The following is a 13,884-nucleotide window of genomic DNA, read 5'->3' as shown; positions in this document are numbered from 1 at the left end:
GGGAACCAATACACAATGTGGTTTATGAGATACTGATACTGTTTTCCCTGAAAGTTAGAAGGCACAAGGATTATAGCTAGGAATTTCGTGTACTGCCACACTGGGACCATTACCTGTTCTAGCTATTGATCAGTCAGCCATCTAGCTCCAAAATCATCTCATTGTTGTCAGATGGTCTGTTTGCCCTGACTTTCCCCAGGCCTCCCAGTTGTCCTAGGGTATTTCATCAAATCTGAGAAATCAGATTCAGAGTCAGCTTGGCAAGAAACACCAAGTAAATCAAAGTCAATTTGGACAAATCAGAGAAGGAGGTAGTTACTCTTTCAGCTTGATCCTTAAAAAGTCACCCAGGGGTTTTCTTTCCATTTGCAATTCAGCATTTGTCTTCAGACAGCCTCAAAAATAAAGTATAGGAATTGATTTGAGATCAAACATACTTAAATAAATGCTTTCTTTAAGGATGGAGGGAAGATAAAGGAAAGAAGCCTCTGCATGCCCACAAATAAAAGCAAAGGTGAATAGTTGACCAAAGTATAACTGCTAAATAATTCAAATGTATTTTATTACATTTAATAAGCATTTAAACTCCAAATTGAATGATTGTTTTTGCTTTAAATGTAAAATAAAAGTCAATTTTACATTTAGTTATACATTAGATTTTATTGGTTACATTGTTCATATGACAAAAGTTTTTATTATTAGCAAGTTATAGTAACTATAAAATGGAAATTAATCAAAATAAATTGAAATATGGAAAAATTAAACAAAACTAAATATGGAAATTACACAAAAGGAAACTGGTTTATTGATATATTTTATGTCAACTTCGTTAACATATCCTATTAAAAGTTTTGGTGTCACATCCTAAAATTTCATAATTTTGAGAGCTCAGGGCACAAACAAAAGTTCACAACACATATAGTTTATACTTACAAGAAATGGAAAAGAATACCAAAAGAAACAAAAAGATTATTCATCCTTTGATTACTAATTCAATCTTAAAACATAACCTAACAACTGAACTTAACCTAACTTAACCTAATTTCATCTAACTGAACCTAATGTCTTATATATTCTATCTATAACCTGTTTTCACAAGACAATATAATGTATGATTATTTTTAGGAATTTAGATCATGAGGAAAAAGTAATGTGATTTTTGAGAAGTAATTTTTATTATTGTTCGATTGTTTTAGCATTTTTTTTTCAATTAGTTTCTAACCCAGTCACAGATTTAGCAGTTTTTAAAGTTACATTATGCTCATGGATGTTTACTTAAAAATATTGATATTTTTAAATCTACATAGCATCAGAAAGAAGTGAAAGGTTAATGAGAGTTTTAAAAATTTGCATATGCTTTCAATTTTTTACTTTTTTGTTGTTATTTTATCGTTTGTTTTACTTTTAATCACTCCCTGACATAAGTTCAGCAGCTTACAAGATGCATTGTTCCTGGAAGTTTCACTTTAAAAGTCGTAGCATTTTTTAATTGTCATATCATCCAGATATGTACATTTTAAGAATATTTTTGTTTTGCAGGGTTTTAATTTGTGTGTGTGTGTGTGTGTGTAGCATATATGTGAGAGTATTTATTTCCACTGCTTCTAACATGAGTATGTTAGCTTTCAAGCTGTATTTTGCTCAGAAGTATTAATATTCTAAAATCTATACTTCATCCAATAAATAAGAGTTTTATAGATTTTTTTGTTGCTTTTGTTGTTTGAGTTATAAAAATATGTTTTCTCTTCTTTTGCATACTTTTAAATATTGATTTTAAGTGCTCCTCAAATGGGAGCAGCTTAACAGCTTCCTACCTGCATTTTGATCCAAAGCATCATACTAAAGTTATACCATTTATCAAGTTTTACAACTGCTCCAAAAAAAATACAAATTCTAAATTTTTTTGTGCTTTCTTCCTTTGGTTTTGTAGTGGTTGTTTTATTTATTTTTTTCCAATTTGGTCCTGACCTGGGAACAAATTCAGCAGATTTCTACCTATATTTTGTAATCCAAAACTTCATACAAATTACACAGTATTTTTAAATGTAAAGGTCCTCATAAAATAAATCAAATATTAATGCAAGTGTTAGGAATATGTTTTGTTGTTTTTATTATTTTGTAGTGTTTCTGGGTTGTTTTTGTTTGTTTGTCTGTCTGCATTGGTTTGGTTTGGTTTATGTATTTTTTCAATATGCTCCCAACCTGGGCACAAGTTCAGCTGCACTGGCTACACTGGGTGCCAAAATTTAATATGAAAGAATTAGTAACTTAAAGATCTCTCCCCCTGCCAAAAAATAAAAATAATAATTAATGCAAGTTATAATAAAGTTTTTTTGTTGGTTTTGTTTCACTTTTTGTTATTATTTTGTTTTGTTTTTTCAACTTGCTCCTGACCTAGACACAAATGCATCAGCTTTCTGGTTGCATTGTGCTTCAAAATTTCATATGGAGAATATTTTATAGAAATCAGTCTCTGAAAAGAAAGATAATTAGAAATTTAAGAAAAAATGGTGTTGCTTAGGGGTTTTTTATGGACATTTTTGTTTTATGTGATTTTCCACTGTGTACCTCCACTGGCACATATTTAGCAGCTTTCTATATTTGGAGTTTCATATGAAAATTTTAATGTAGTATAAAAAAAAGAAGGATATTTTTAAAATGCTGACACTGTTGATGACTGCAAATGTGTAAATCCAGTTAATTTTCTGTTTCTTCCCACTTATATTCATGCAAACACAATTTATGTTTCTGCTTTGAACATATATACAATAAATTTGCCAGCACTTTTCTATTTGATACGTTTTTTTTATGAATAATGTTAGGCTAAAATATGTTCTTGTGCTAAAATAAACTTGATGAAAATTCAATCAAAAACTAGCATATATCAGTAGTAACACGAAAGTTCTTTTTTAAATAATCCCTGAATTTGTTCTATATTTATAGGCCCCACCTAATTACCAAATATTATTGGAATGAAAACATCTTTTTAAAAGTTTGAAAGTAATCTCCATATCACTACAGTCAAGGTCACTGGCCACTTATATAATGTGAGTCAATGAAATTTCAACCCAGAAGAAGAGTGTGGCATTCACTTTTGGTTGCTGTAATTAGACCTGACCTATAATTATTGAACAAAACAGTATATGTACAGTAAACGCTCAAATAAATGCATCTGACTGTATTCAGTACATTAATCTATTCTCAGTATCATTAGCTTCAATTTTTTCTCTTATTCATAGCATAGGAAAAATCATAGGAGAAACCATATCTGGACCTAAAGACAGTTCTCGTACCTAGAAGGTGGATTCTAGCATTAACTCACCACCATTATGTGTTGTTTGATCACTAAGTTCCTCTTGAATAGCTGGAAGGGAAGGCTTTGTGGTCAGAGGTGTTTCAGTCTTAAACAGGGACTCCATCCTGATATGCGTGTTGATGTAGAAGGACTTCTGAAAGGACTCAAGTGTGAAGTAATAAATGAAAGGGTCAAAGCAACAGTTAAGAGTTGCAAGGCACAAGGTGACTGGGTACATGATTTTAGCAAACCTTTCCAAAAAGCAATTGGTAATGGCTTGGGAGCGCACCAGGGCATATACAAAGAGAACGGAGTTATATGGTACGAAACATACCACAAAGACTGCCATATGTACTGTGATCATCTTCAGCACTTTTTTCTTATTGGTCCCAATCTGAGACAGTGTAGCAGGCTTTCGAAGGGTTCTTAGCACCACAGAAGAGCAAGAGACATTCAATATCAGAGGAATTATGAACCCAACAACTTCAATAAATATGGTGATCTTGGACAGATAAGTCTTCCAGACACGTTTGGAGAAGCCCTCAAAGCAGGTGGTGGTTGCATTGTTGACATTAGTGGTTGAGAACAAAGAGGCTGAAATACCACCACTGAGGACTAGGATCCAGACTCCAGCACACACAATGGCAGAATTCCTCCTGGTCCTAATGGTACGAGATCGAAAAGGATAGACAATGGCCAGGAAACGATCCACGCTAATACAGGTGAGGAAGAGCATGCTCCCATAGATGTTGGTGAGGAATGCAGTCCCAGAGATCTTGCAGAGAGTGTCACCAAAAGGCCAGTGGCGGTTGAAATTATAAAATATTTTGAAAGGTAGAGTGCAGACAAAGAGCAAATCAGAAAGGGCCAGATTGGTGATGAAAATAGCAGTCTCACTTCTCATTTTCATGCGGAAGCAGAAGACAAACAGAGAGGCACTGTTGGTTATCAGACCCAGGATGAATACAACACTGTAGACAGCACCATTCAGATTATACTTAAAGGAATCATCAACAATGCAAGTATTATTGGCAGTAGCATTGCCCAACCTGGGTCTGAGGCTTGAATTTAAATCTTGGAATTGGAAGTCAGTGAATCTTCTGTCACCCATGGATTGTTTTCAGGAGGCCTGCTCTCTGCAGGGTTCACCACTCTGAGACTAGGGACTGGTAGGAAATGTTTTCCTCCTATAGGAAACAAGATGGAATGAATCATCAAATCTGCCTTCCATCCATGATTTCTGTGGAGTAAAAGATATTCTGTCCACTCAGATTGGAAACAACACACACATTCAGTTTGGTTTCACATGTACCTTTTGAGCACCTACCATATGTTAAAAGGTACTACAAGAGTATATTGCAGAAGTGAAAGAGATCACACTCAATACAATAAAAGCAATACTGTAGCAATGCAATGAACAGGAGGAGTAAGGTGTTGATTACATTAGTGCCCAAGGTGGGTTGGCAGGGATGACTCTGATAGTTAAAACGACACTAATACTTTGAAATTTGTATAGTACTTTTTAACTTTCAAAAGCAAGTTTTATTTGATTCCCGTAAGAACACCATAAGGCAAGCAAGACAGGAATTTATCACCATATTACAGAACCAGAAACTGAGGGTTATGAAATTTAGAATTACAATAACATCAGAATTGGAAGAATGTATAAATGATATATTCAGAACGAGAATTCAGTTGTGTTTTTTAATTCCTAACCGAAGGATTATTAAGCTACTCTAAATCATATTTTTACTCTCTCATATTGCTACATTTCATTGCTGCACTTCACTAATACATTCAGTATTAGTTCTATTGTGCAGGACTACAGATGGATATAGGACCCCCAGGACATGTTCTTAACTAAACTTCTAAAGTAAACTGTTGATTCACCTTTTTCTTCTAAAACAAGTGTTCAGAGAGCAGGGATCCCTCAGTTAATTGCAGCTTCTGGCTAAATGTTTTTCACTGTACTACACTGCCTTTCTAGAGAGATAATTCAAATAACCACCTCAGCATTTCCCTCCTGCAGATTATGAACCCCTTTCCAAGCTTCTCTCATGCTAGACCCTAAACCTGGGATGCCTTCCTTCTCCCTCTCCCACTGCCCATTCCATCAGTTAATTTCATGCCTTCAGCTCATAAAATAGCCTTGGTCAGTAAAGCCCTTTTCTGGTGAATACAAGTGAAATTTCAAAGGTAGATCTGACATGAACAGCCATCCCCCTGCCTCACTCACTGTACACTTCTGATCTGGCCAGTTACATGCACTCTGCCTGCCACCACCTGTACATGTGGCAGTCATTGACCTAATAATTTCTGTTGCGTATCTGGGCCAACACTGTTCAAATGTGCATAGAGAAATTGTACTAACCTTCTTTCAGATCAACAGCTGCCATTGGACAAGAACTGTCTTTCGAATGTTCTATAATGCACTATGGACAAGTAGCTGCTGAATGAATTATTTTCAATGAAGAGGATCTGGAATAAAAGTGATCTTTGTCCCCTGATATATCCAATAATGGGTTTTCACATGATTGTATTTTAAAATGTGAAAAGCATTTCTCTGACGTCATTCCTCCATATATCACTCTTTCCCTCCAATTCCCATGGAACAGGTCAGAGTCTCTATGTATATAACAAAGAAGAGAATGGAGAGGAGAACTTGCAAGAGTTATAGAGGCCTGAAGTCACTTCAACCAGTATTTGTTTTGAGGAAAAGAAATGGTTTGAGGGGAAAAAAATCACTTACTGCAATGCCTAGAGGTAGAGATGATCTTGGAGAATACAGAGTGCAAAGCAAAGGCTTGTCATTTTTAATAGCTAAAGCTTTCAAGTTAAAATTGGAAATTTTCTATTCCTGAATTTTCATTCAACAAATCTTTATGGATTGCTTCCCCTGAGCCTAACACTGCACTAAGATCATATTCCTTCTTGACAATTTTATCTCATAAACCCAGCTCAACTTTTGCCAGAAGCAACCTTGATATATAAAAGCAGGGTATAGTAGGAACCTAGACCAAATAAGGTCCAGGAGGGGGGAAAAGCCAGATGAAGAAGAAATATAAATAGATGGGGAGAGCAGAAGAAGAGATAGGAAAGAAAGTGGCAGACAAAGAAAAACTGGAGAACTGAGAGAAAGAGGAGAGAAAAAAAGGATGTTGCTGGGAAGAGGTCAGTGCTACAACCTACTTTATATTCAGGGCCTCAGGAGGTATTTATTTCTAGCTCATAATTACTCCAATCCCATTCTCTCTATCTTGCTTTATCTCACTCCTTTCAGTTTTATCAGAAAGAAAAACAGTATGAAATAACTATGTATAAGGTTACCAAAGGTGATCAGAAAAAAAAAAAAGAAAAAAAAAAAAAAACAGGAAAAGCCTGGAAAATTTTAGTCAATGGATTTCAAACCTCGTTTTGGAAACTGTAGACCCAAGTTTCTGCAGATTGTTTCCTCAACGGGGTGGTACAAAGAAAAAGAATGGCAAACTTCTCAACTGCTTAAACCACTTCATATACTATTTTTAATACCCCCACTCAATAGATTAATATCTGGAGGCCTTTTTATTTTTCATTGTTGAAAGAAATCAAGATAGTCAAAAATTTCCCTCTAACATAGTCACACAATCTAAAAAAATTATGGGACTGCAAAATCCCTAACATTAAAGCCAAGCTTCATTCACAATGATCTGCTTGCACCTGCTTTCTACAATAATTACTGCTGATAAATTTATTTTATTTAGAAAATGCTTTCATAATAGAAACCTTTTCACCCCTGCCCAGAGTTCTTCCAGTCTGCTCACTGGCAACCCATTTACACAGCATGTTTTCTAGTTCACCGGCTATATATTACTTTGTATCTGCCCAAGATGGTATGTTTCAAATAGGTGAACTCTGTCTCCCCAGTTTTCCATTCAGTTTTCTGTCTCCCAGAACATACACACTATACCCACAGCAGTCTGCAAATGCCTGGCACTTCTGCTTTGCTGCTTTGAGTAACCAAATCCTGTGGGAGAGAAAGGACCACAGACAAGAAATCATTACAGTCTCAACACTGAAGAGAGGGCATGGGAAAACTGCCACTAAGGCCCTATTCATAGCTTTCCCTTGCTTGAACACACAGCACCTTTGCTGTCTAGAAGTAAGGGTGTGGTGCTGGGACTTAACACAGCATTGGAAGCAAGGAGTTCTATTTCCGACTCAGACACTGGTTCTCTCTGTAACTTGGCTATACTGTTTCTCTTCCCTCCATAAACATACCTCTGAGCCTCACAGCTGAGGCTAGGAAGATTCAACAGGGTTTGTGAAGCGCTTTATGAGCTTGCCAGTATTCAGCTCTACTTAACCACAAAGAAACATTATAGAAGCCTTTTTCCTTCTCCCTCCCCTGACACAACTAGACACCTCTGAGTCTGTCTTTCTTGGTATGCTGACCTTCATATTAGCAACACATCCTTCTCCTAAAACCATGTATACCTTACACCTCAGAGAGCCCCACTTGAGTCTCAACCTTAACCACATAATTTTTTCATAACAGGACAATCCAGCAGGGTGCCTCCAAAGTAATATCTCCCACTGAGCTGTGGTTAAAAAAAAAAAAAAAAAAAAAAAAAAAAAAAAACATCAGAGAGGTATTTGGCTCTTCAGCTGATTCTGAAGGAGAAATCAACAATATTCGAGAAACAAGGTCTCTTTTCTAACTGGCTTCCTTTCTTTTGACTAAAAAAAGTGTTTCTTAACCACTAGATTTTCCGAAACGGTTAACATATTGTGCACTCAATGGAGGCAAAGGGCCAACTCTTGAACTTCAGATCAAATGAAGAAGGAAAAAAAAATAGGCTAACACAGTTAATTCCACTACAAGGAGCATTAGACAATTGTCTTGTGAAGATCTTTGCAGCCAATTATTCGAACAATTAATCACCTAGAGTGATCAGAGTGCTGGGTGGATGTGTTTTCATTGACAATGGGCAGGAAGCAGGTCACCTGGAGGGTGACCAAAGATAAATCTGACCTTCAATAAATTTTTAACTTTGACCTACACATATGGAGCCCATTAGGACATTTCATACTAGTGTTCACGATTGTTTTCTTTTTTTAAAAAATGTCTAATGATAATGAAATAAATATACCATGTTTGGGGGCTTTGGTGACCCTGGAGGAAGTGGAGTTAGGCTTTTGGCCCTATAAAAATGAATACCTAAATCATTTCACTAATGCTAAACTTTCAGATGATACATTGAAAACAAAGGTCTAAATTCTGCCACGTGCCCTGTAGCCTAGAAAGGCTGGCTGGCTTTTTGTTCCCTACAGAAGATAGTTCATAGTTCAGATAAAGAAGACCTTGAAGGCAGAACTTACTCAAATTCTGTTGCTTTGCTCCCTTTTTCATGAGCTTGGGTCAGATCAGAGTGCTTCTGATACCCAGAGCATTTCCTCTTTCTACTCTGGTAGAAGCTTAGAAACATTGACACAATAGTTTTCAGAGGAAGCTGAAACCTATTGTATCCTTGCCTATAAATATCTAGCAGTGAAGCAAAGTACAAAATATAAAAATGTTGCAAAAAATACAGATCAAAACCATCCTGTTGGAATAATAGGGAATATGTCCAGACTGATGTTCCTCAGAAGAGTGGCTGCTAACATATCAGACTCCTTCCTTAAGGAAATTTTCTAAGCCAAGTCAGAAGCCCAGGTCACAATCATACACATGGTTCCAATTGATGTTTCTATACATTGGTTGATGTTTCATAATAGTTTTCAAAACACAATCCAGACTTATGACATTACATATAGAGGAAACCATAGGTAATGTTTCACTACAGAACTGAGCTAGGAAATTTATTTGTATCAGGTCTCATTTCAAGCAAGCCTCCCTGTGTGTCAAATATTTAGACTGATACACCTTGTGTATTTTTGATGCAAGAAATATCATTTTAAATATGTTTGTTCTACAATGAATTTGGTTTGCACTGAGATTATTATGGCTGTTTCGTTCTCCCACTTTGAGAAAAGCAGGAAATTGACACAGGCCCTAATCTGAGTAGATCCTGTTCTCAGTGATTAACTTGATTTTTTTTCACCAAAAAATACTCCAGTCTGCCACTAACCCTTCACCTGATGGCACAGTCTAATATTTAGAAAATAATATGGTTTTGTGTTCAACATGAGGGGGCCAAAGATTGCATCAACCCTACTAAAGTAGAATTTTCCCTAGCAGTTAGTTTATAGAGCAAGACAACTGCAGAGAAATTGCTCAACCTCATATTATGAAATTATCTTGAGTCTTGAGACAAGACTCATTTCAGCACAAGCCTCAGACCTTTTGGGGGAAAATTTTGGGTGTTTCTAAAAGAGTTCATTTCCAAATTCTGTGAGGTTCACACATGCCAACTAGGAATTCAGCTTTATTACACATATTTGAACAGGCAAATTAGTTATCAATTTGTATACCAAGTCATCTGATATGCTTTGATACTGATCCTGATAATATGAATAAAAACTGTGTCTCCCATTTGTAATGGTATATACAAGTAGCACAGAAGGCTTTAACCAAAGAATCAATATTCATCTACACCAAACTTGCCTGGATTACAATAAATAGTTATAAGTTGTCCATTCATTCTGGGTTTTTGGATTATATAATCTGTAGTAAAATAGAAGTATTGGTTACCAAAAAAAAATTAAAGAATAAAGTTAAGAATTTTGGAGAAAGCTATTGGCAGAAGAGTGGTACTCACCACATTAGTTCAAACCAAATTCTGGCACCAATTTTATCTAATACTTGGATAATCAATGAACTTTCTGTAGGTACTGTGGTTAGAGATTTCCTCCAATGGATGCTGTGAAATAGAATTAGTCATAATACTGTGCCACGGAGAGAGATTTTCAATAAAATGTATGTCAAGATCATAAGTTTAAAAATTATTTATGATATAAATCAGAATAAATGAGATCTAACATATTTTTAAATGGTATCTAAATGTTTTGGATTTCATTACAGAACTGCAGATATAGTTTTATTTTCCAAATTTATCACTGCTGTGCCATATTTCATTAGTTAAATTGACAAGCATAAAGTCCATGAGTCTGTGTAACCCATAATCATTTAAAGATAAATAATGACAAAAGGCATAAAAATACTTCCTCCACTTCCATAAGGCAATACATTATATTAAAAATAAGTGAACAAAGGAGATTTCTTTTTTTGGCCTGAAGTTATACTGGTTCTTTTTTTCTTTTCTTTTTCCCTGGCAACAATTGTTACTATTGGGCAAGGGCCTTGATACAGGAAGAGTATTAGCACATTGACAATCACCACTGCCTCTACTAGGATGTCCTAGGCCTACACAATATAGCAGGTCTATAACATTTTCAAATCACAGCTCTGCACAAAATACTTGTATAGAATCAGAAATCTTTGCAATGAAATTCTTACAGGTAGCACCTGCATTTGAACTCTGCTCATTTGCTGCCTATAGAGTAATCTGCTAGTGCCATACTTATACTATTGTTATAGCTCACCCTCTTCTGAACAAAGGTGGCCTAAACGAAGCAGTTTGTGCTAAATAATACTCCAACTCTCTTGAAATATTTTTTTCTAACATAAGAAAAACAAAATAAAAATAATAAAATCATTAAACAATTGAAAATATATTTGAGATCACCTTAATACTGAGAATTGATTTTCACACTCCTCCAGAGAGCAGTATTGCTGAAATGAAATTAATATTTTACTGGTTTATCTCAAAGGAATACAGAAACATTAATATTTATTTCTTTTATAGCTTTCACAATTGATATTATAAAGAAAACTTTATTTGTCCAAGCAAATTTGGATATTCAAATACCCAGAAGTTTTCATATTTGGTATTAATTCAATATAGCCCCATCCAGCCCCATCACTAACTATGTGGAAGTCACAATCCCTTTCTGGACCTCCATTTCAATTCTCTGTCCACCTTTGGCCTTAATTGACAGCAGCCTTCCACTGGTGCTATGGCATGTCCTAACTGACTGTTCCCTTCTGTCAGTTGTTTTCACCTGCTCCCATTTGTCACGGTGGGGGGGGTGGCAGGGTGGGGGGCATTAATCCTTCAAAGTGTGAGGTAAGGGGAATTAAATTCTACTAGACTCAAATTATTGTTAGATTATTTTATTTTTTAATTGAGGTACAATTGACATATAACATTATAATAGTTTCTGGCATACAACACAATGATTTAATATTTGTGTATGTTGTGAAATGATCACCACAATGTGTTTATTTAACATCTGTTACCATATATAGTTTAGATCTATTTTAATATCATAAGTAAATATTATTAATTAGTGCCAAAAGCTAAGAATCACATATCAAGAAGCCATTTATATTGTAAAGTCTTCCTAATGCCCTCATTTTTCTTATCGATCTTTCTGCCCAAATCAGCAGACTCATCAACTCTAATTGTCTAGGTCTTAATCCTGACCTTTTCTACCTGTTCCCTGGTAATTCCTCTCCTCAAAATATAAAGCTACCAAAATACTTCAGAACATAGCCATATAGAATTAGTAGACTATTTAACCTATGCATTGTTCTGGTAACCAATTACTTATCAACTAAAAGTGGGGCTGGATTTCCAGTGGTAGGTGACCTCCTATTAAGCATCAAATTTTCAGTACAAATTTGTATTCACAAATACATTAGAGATTTTTTCCTTCCCCCTTAAGAAGGCCAAGAGCAGAGTAATACATGATGACCACACACAAAGAAAAAACAGCAACTACACAATTAGGCCCTGACCACACCACAGCAAGGGCAACAATTCTCACTGCATTTTCTCTCAAAGGGAATTGAATAGATGAAGCTTTAGCTAAGCTTGGCCTGAGTGTTGCTGTGAGGCATCTTTCCAGTCCTCTCTTTAACTTAACAGAGAGTACACGTTCTGAAAGGCTGGTCTGATTGTTCCAATAGGGCTTTCATTTGCATCTCTGATTGGCAGGAGATGCTTTAAAGTGTAGATGCCATTAAGTTTAATCAGCTGAACTCGTCCTGTTTAGCATGAGTGCAAACTTTTCATCTGTGACAAGGAAAAGGGATTTAAAATCTATGTTGATGGGATATGTTGTTTGGAATTTTGTTCTGAAAAATAATCATGTTTCAAAGACACTGGATAATTTGGAGTTTAGGTTATTATTGTTGTCTTCATATTAGTCAAGAAAAAAGAAAGATGGTATCATTTGGTAAGGTAGCAAAGCGAATAACCCCAACAAGCTCTGAAATGTTCTAAGCTTTGGATTTGTCTGATCTTGCCCATGTTGGAATAATGATGAATTACATTAAGGATTTCCTAAAACAAAGTAACTAAAATACAACATCAATTCAACAGGATTTTGTTGCTAAAAGTCTTAAAAATATTCAGGATATACAAGAACAGAATTTTAAAAATGCCACATTATTGCATTTGTATGAAAAACAGCAATTAATTTCATATATAACAGCAAATTCAATTTATGCCAGAATTTCTCATTGAAATGTTTCTTCCTTTATAATCAAGTTCATGAATTATTCAATATAGCAAATGTCATATTCTCCATAAATCAATTAGACATCAAAGGCATGCTGCATATAGTTTTCCTAGAAGAAACCTCATCATAATAGAAGCCACATTAACTCACAATCAATTGTAAACCAAATAAATATAAAGCAATCCAAAAGAATTTCTAAATTGCTCTACTCTGTGATTTTAAGTCAGCTCTTTGGGACAACTGTGTTTACATAAAACAACAGCCTGAAAATTCTGTATCTCTTCCACTGAAACAATATTATTGCCAAAACAATAGAAATACTTGCTTCTTTTTTTTACCATTCAACACGATGATCTGTTCAGCACTTCAGAGTGGAAGTCTAACTTCTTTCCCCAAACACTCAAAGCGTTTCCACGGAAGTTTGTTATGCCGTACCCCCACCCCCAAACGCCCAAATCAAATCTTTCTCGAAGAGACTTACCCCAAGAAAGAGTGTGCTAGATGAGAGAGTGTGATCATGCCTGTAGAAAATTAGCTAATAAACATGTGAACGGGCAACTCGCACTTTAAAAGTGCATATTTTAATCCGTTATTTTTTTTTCCACAGGGAAAGGTTAAGCCCAGCCCAAAGAAGCAGACTTCGGCTGCCGCAGCTTCTTTACAGCAAACCGCTCATTCTGAAAATGTGAGCTTATTTACATTTATCTCTTTCCCTTTGTTAAGGAATGGCCCTCTTGAATGCTGTAGCCGGCATGCGTTTAGCAAACAGGACACTAGAAAAGGCCCAAAGTCCGGGCTGGAGCTGAGGGCCAGGGGAACTCTTGGGGGGTCTCAATAGGAAATGCTTTTCATTGGATAAGGAGGCATTATTAGGAGCCGAGATCCCGCCCAATCCCCTGTGCTCCATCGTTCCCTTAGTCACCAATCACTGAACTGAAGGTTTTCCTTAAAGAGTATTGCCCAGGAAAAGTAGTTTTCACAGTCAAGAATTAGCAGCTTAAGTGCCTCTTGACAACATAAAATGTGTCTTTCCTGACCAATTAATCCACAGAGAAAGCCTGTGTGCCTGTCTTTGCTGCAGGATT

The 13,884-nt window shown here is 35.7% G+C and overlaps 1 protein-coding gene across 1 annotated transcript; it reads right to left on the bottom strand.

The window, feature by feature from the left end:
• Positions 1–616: 616 nt before the first annotated feature.
• Positions 617–13,658, bottom strand: LPAR4 (lysophosphatidic acid receptor 4). The gene is made up of 2 exons (XM_019717545.3): positions 13,281–13,658; positions 617–4,482 (listed from the first exon to the last, which is right to left on the bottom strand). Exon 2 carries the CDS (start codon positions 4,404–4,406, stop codon positions 3,294–3,296), a length of 1,113 nt encoding a protein of 370 aa, XP_019573104.1. The 5' UTR covers positions 4,407–4,482; positions 13,281–13,658; the 3' UTR covers positions 617–3,293.
• Between the last annotated feature and the right edge of the window lie 226 nt (positions 13,659–13,884).

The sequence above is a fragment of the Rhinolophus sinicus genome, chromosome 18 (assembly GCF_057876585.1).
Source record: "Rhinolophus sinicus isolate RSI-liver-muscle chromosome 18, RSI-T2T, whole genome shotgun sequence".
In the NCBI taxonomy this organism is placed as follows: domain Eukaryota; kingdom Metazoa; phylum Chordata; class Mammalia; order Chiroptera; family Rhinolophidae; genus Rhinolophus; species Rhinolophus sinicus.
Note: the sequence above shows the minus strand (reverse complement) of the source record. Positions and strands in the feature narration are given on the sequence as shown.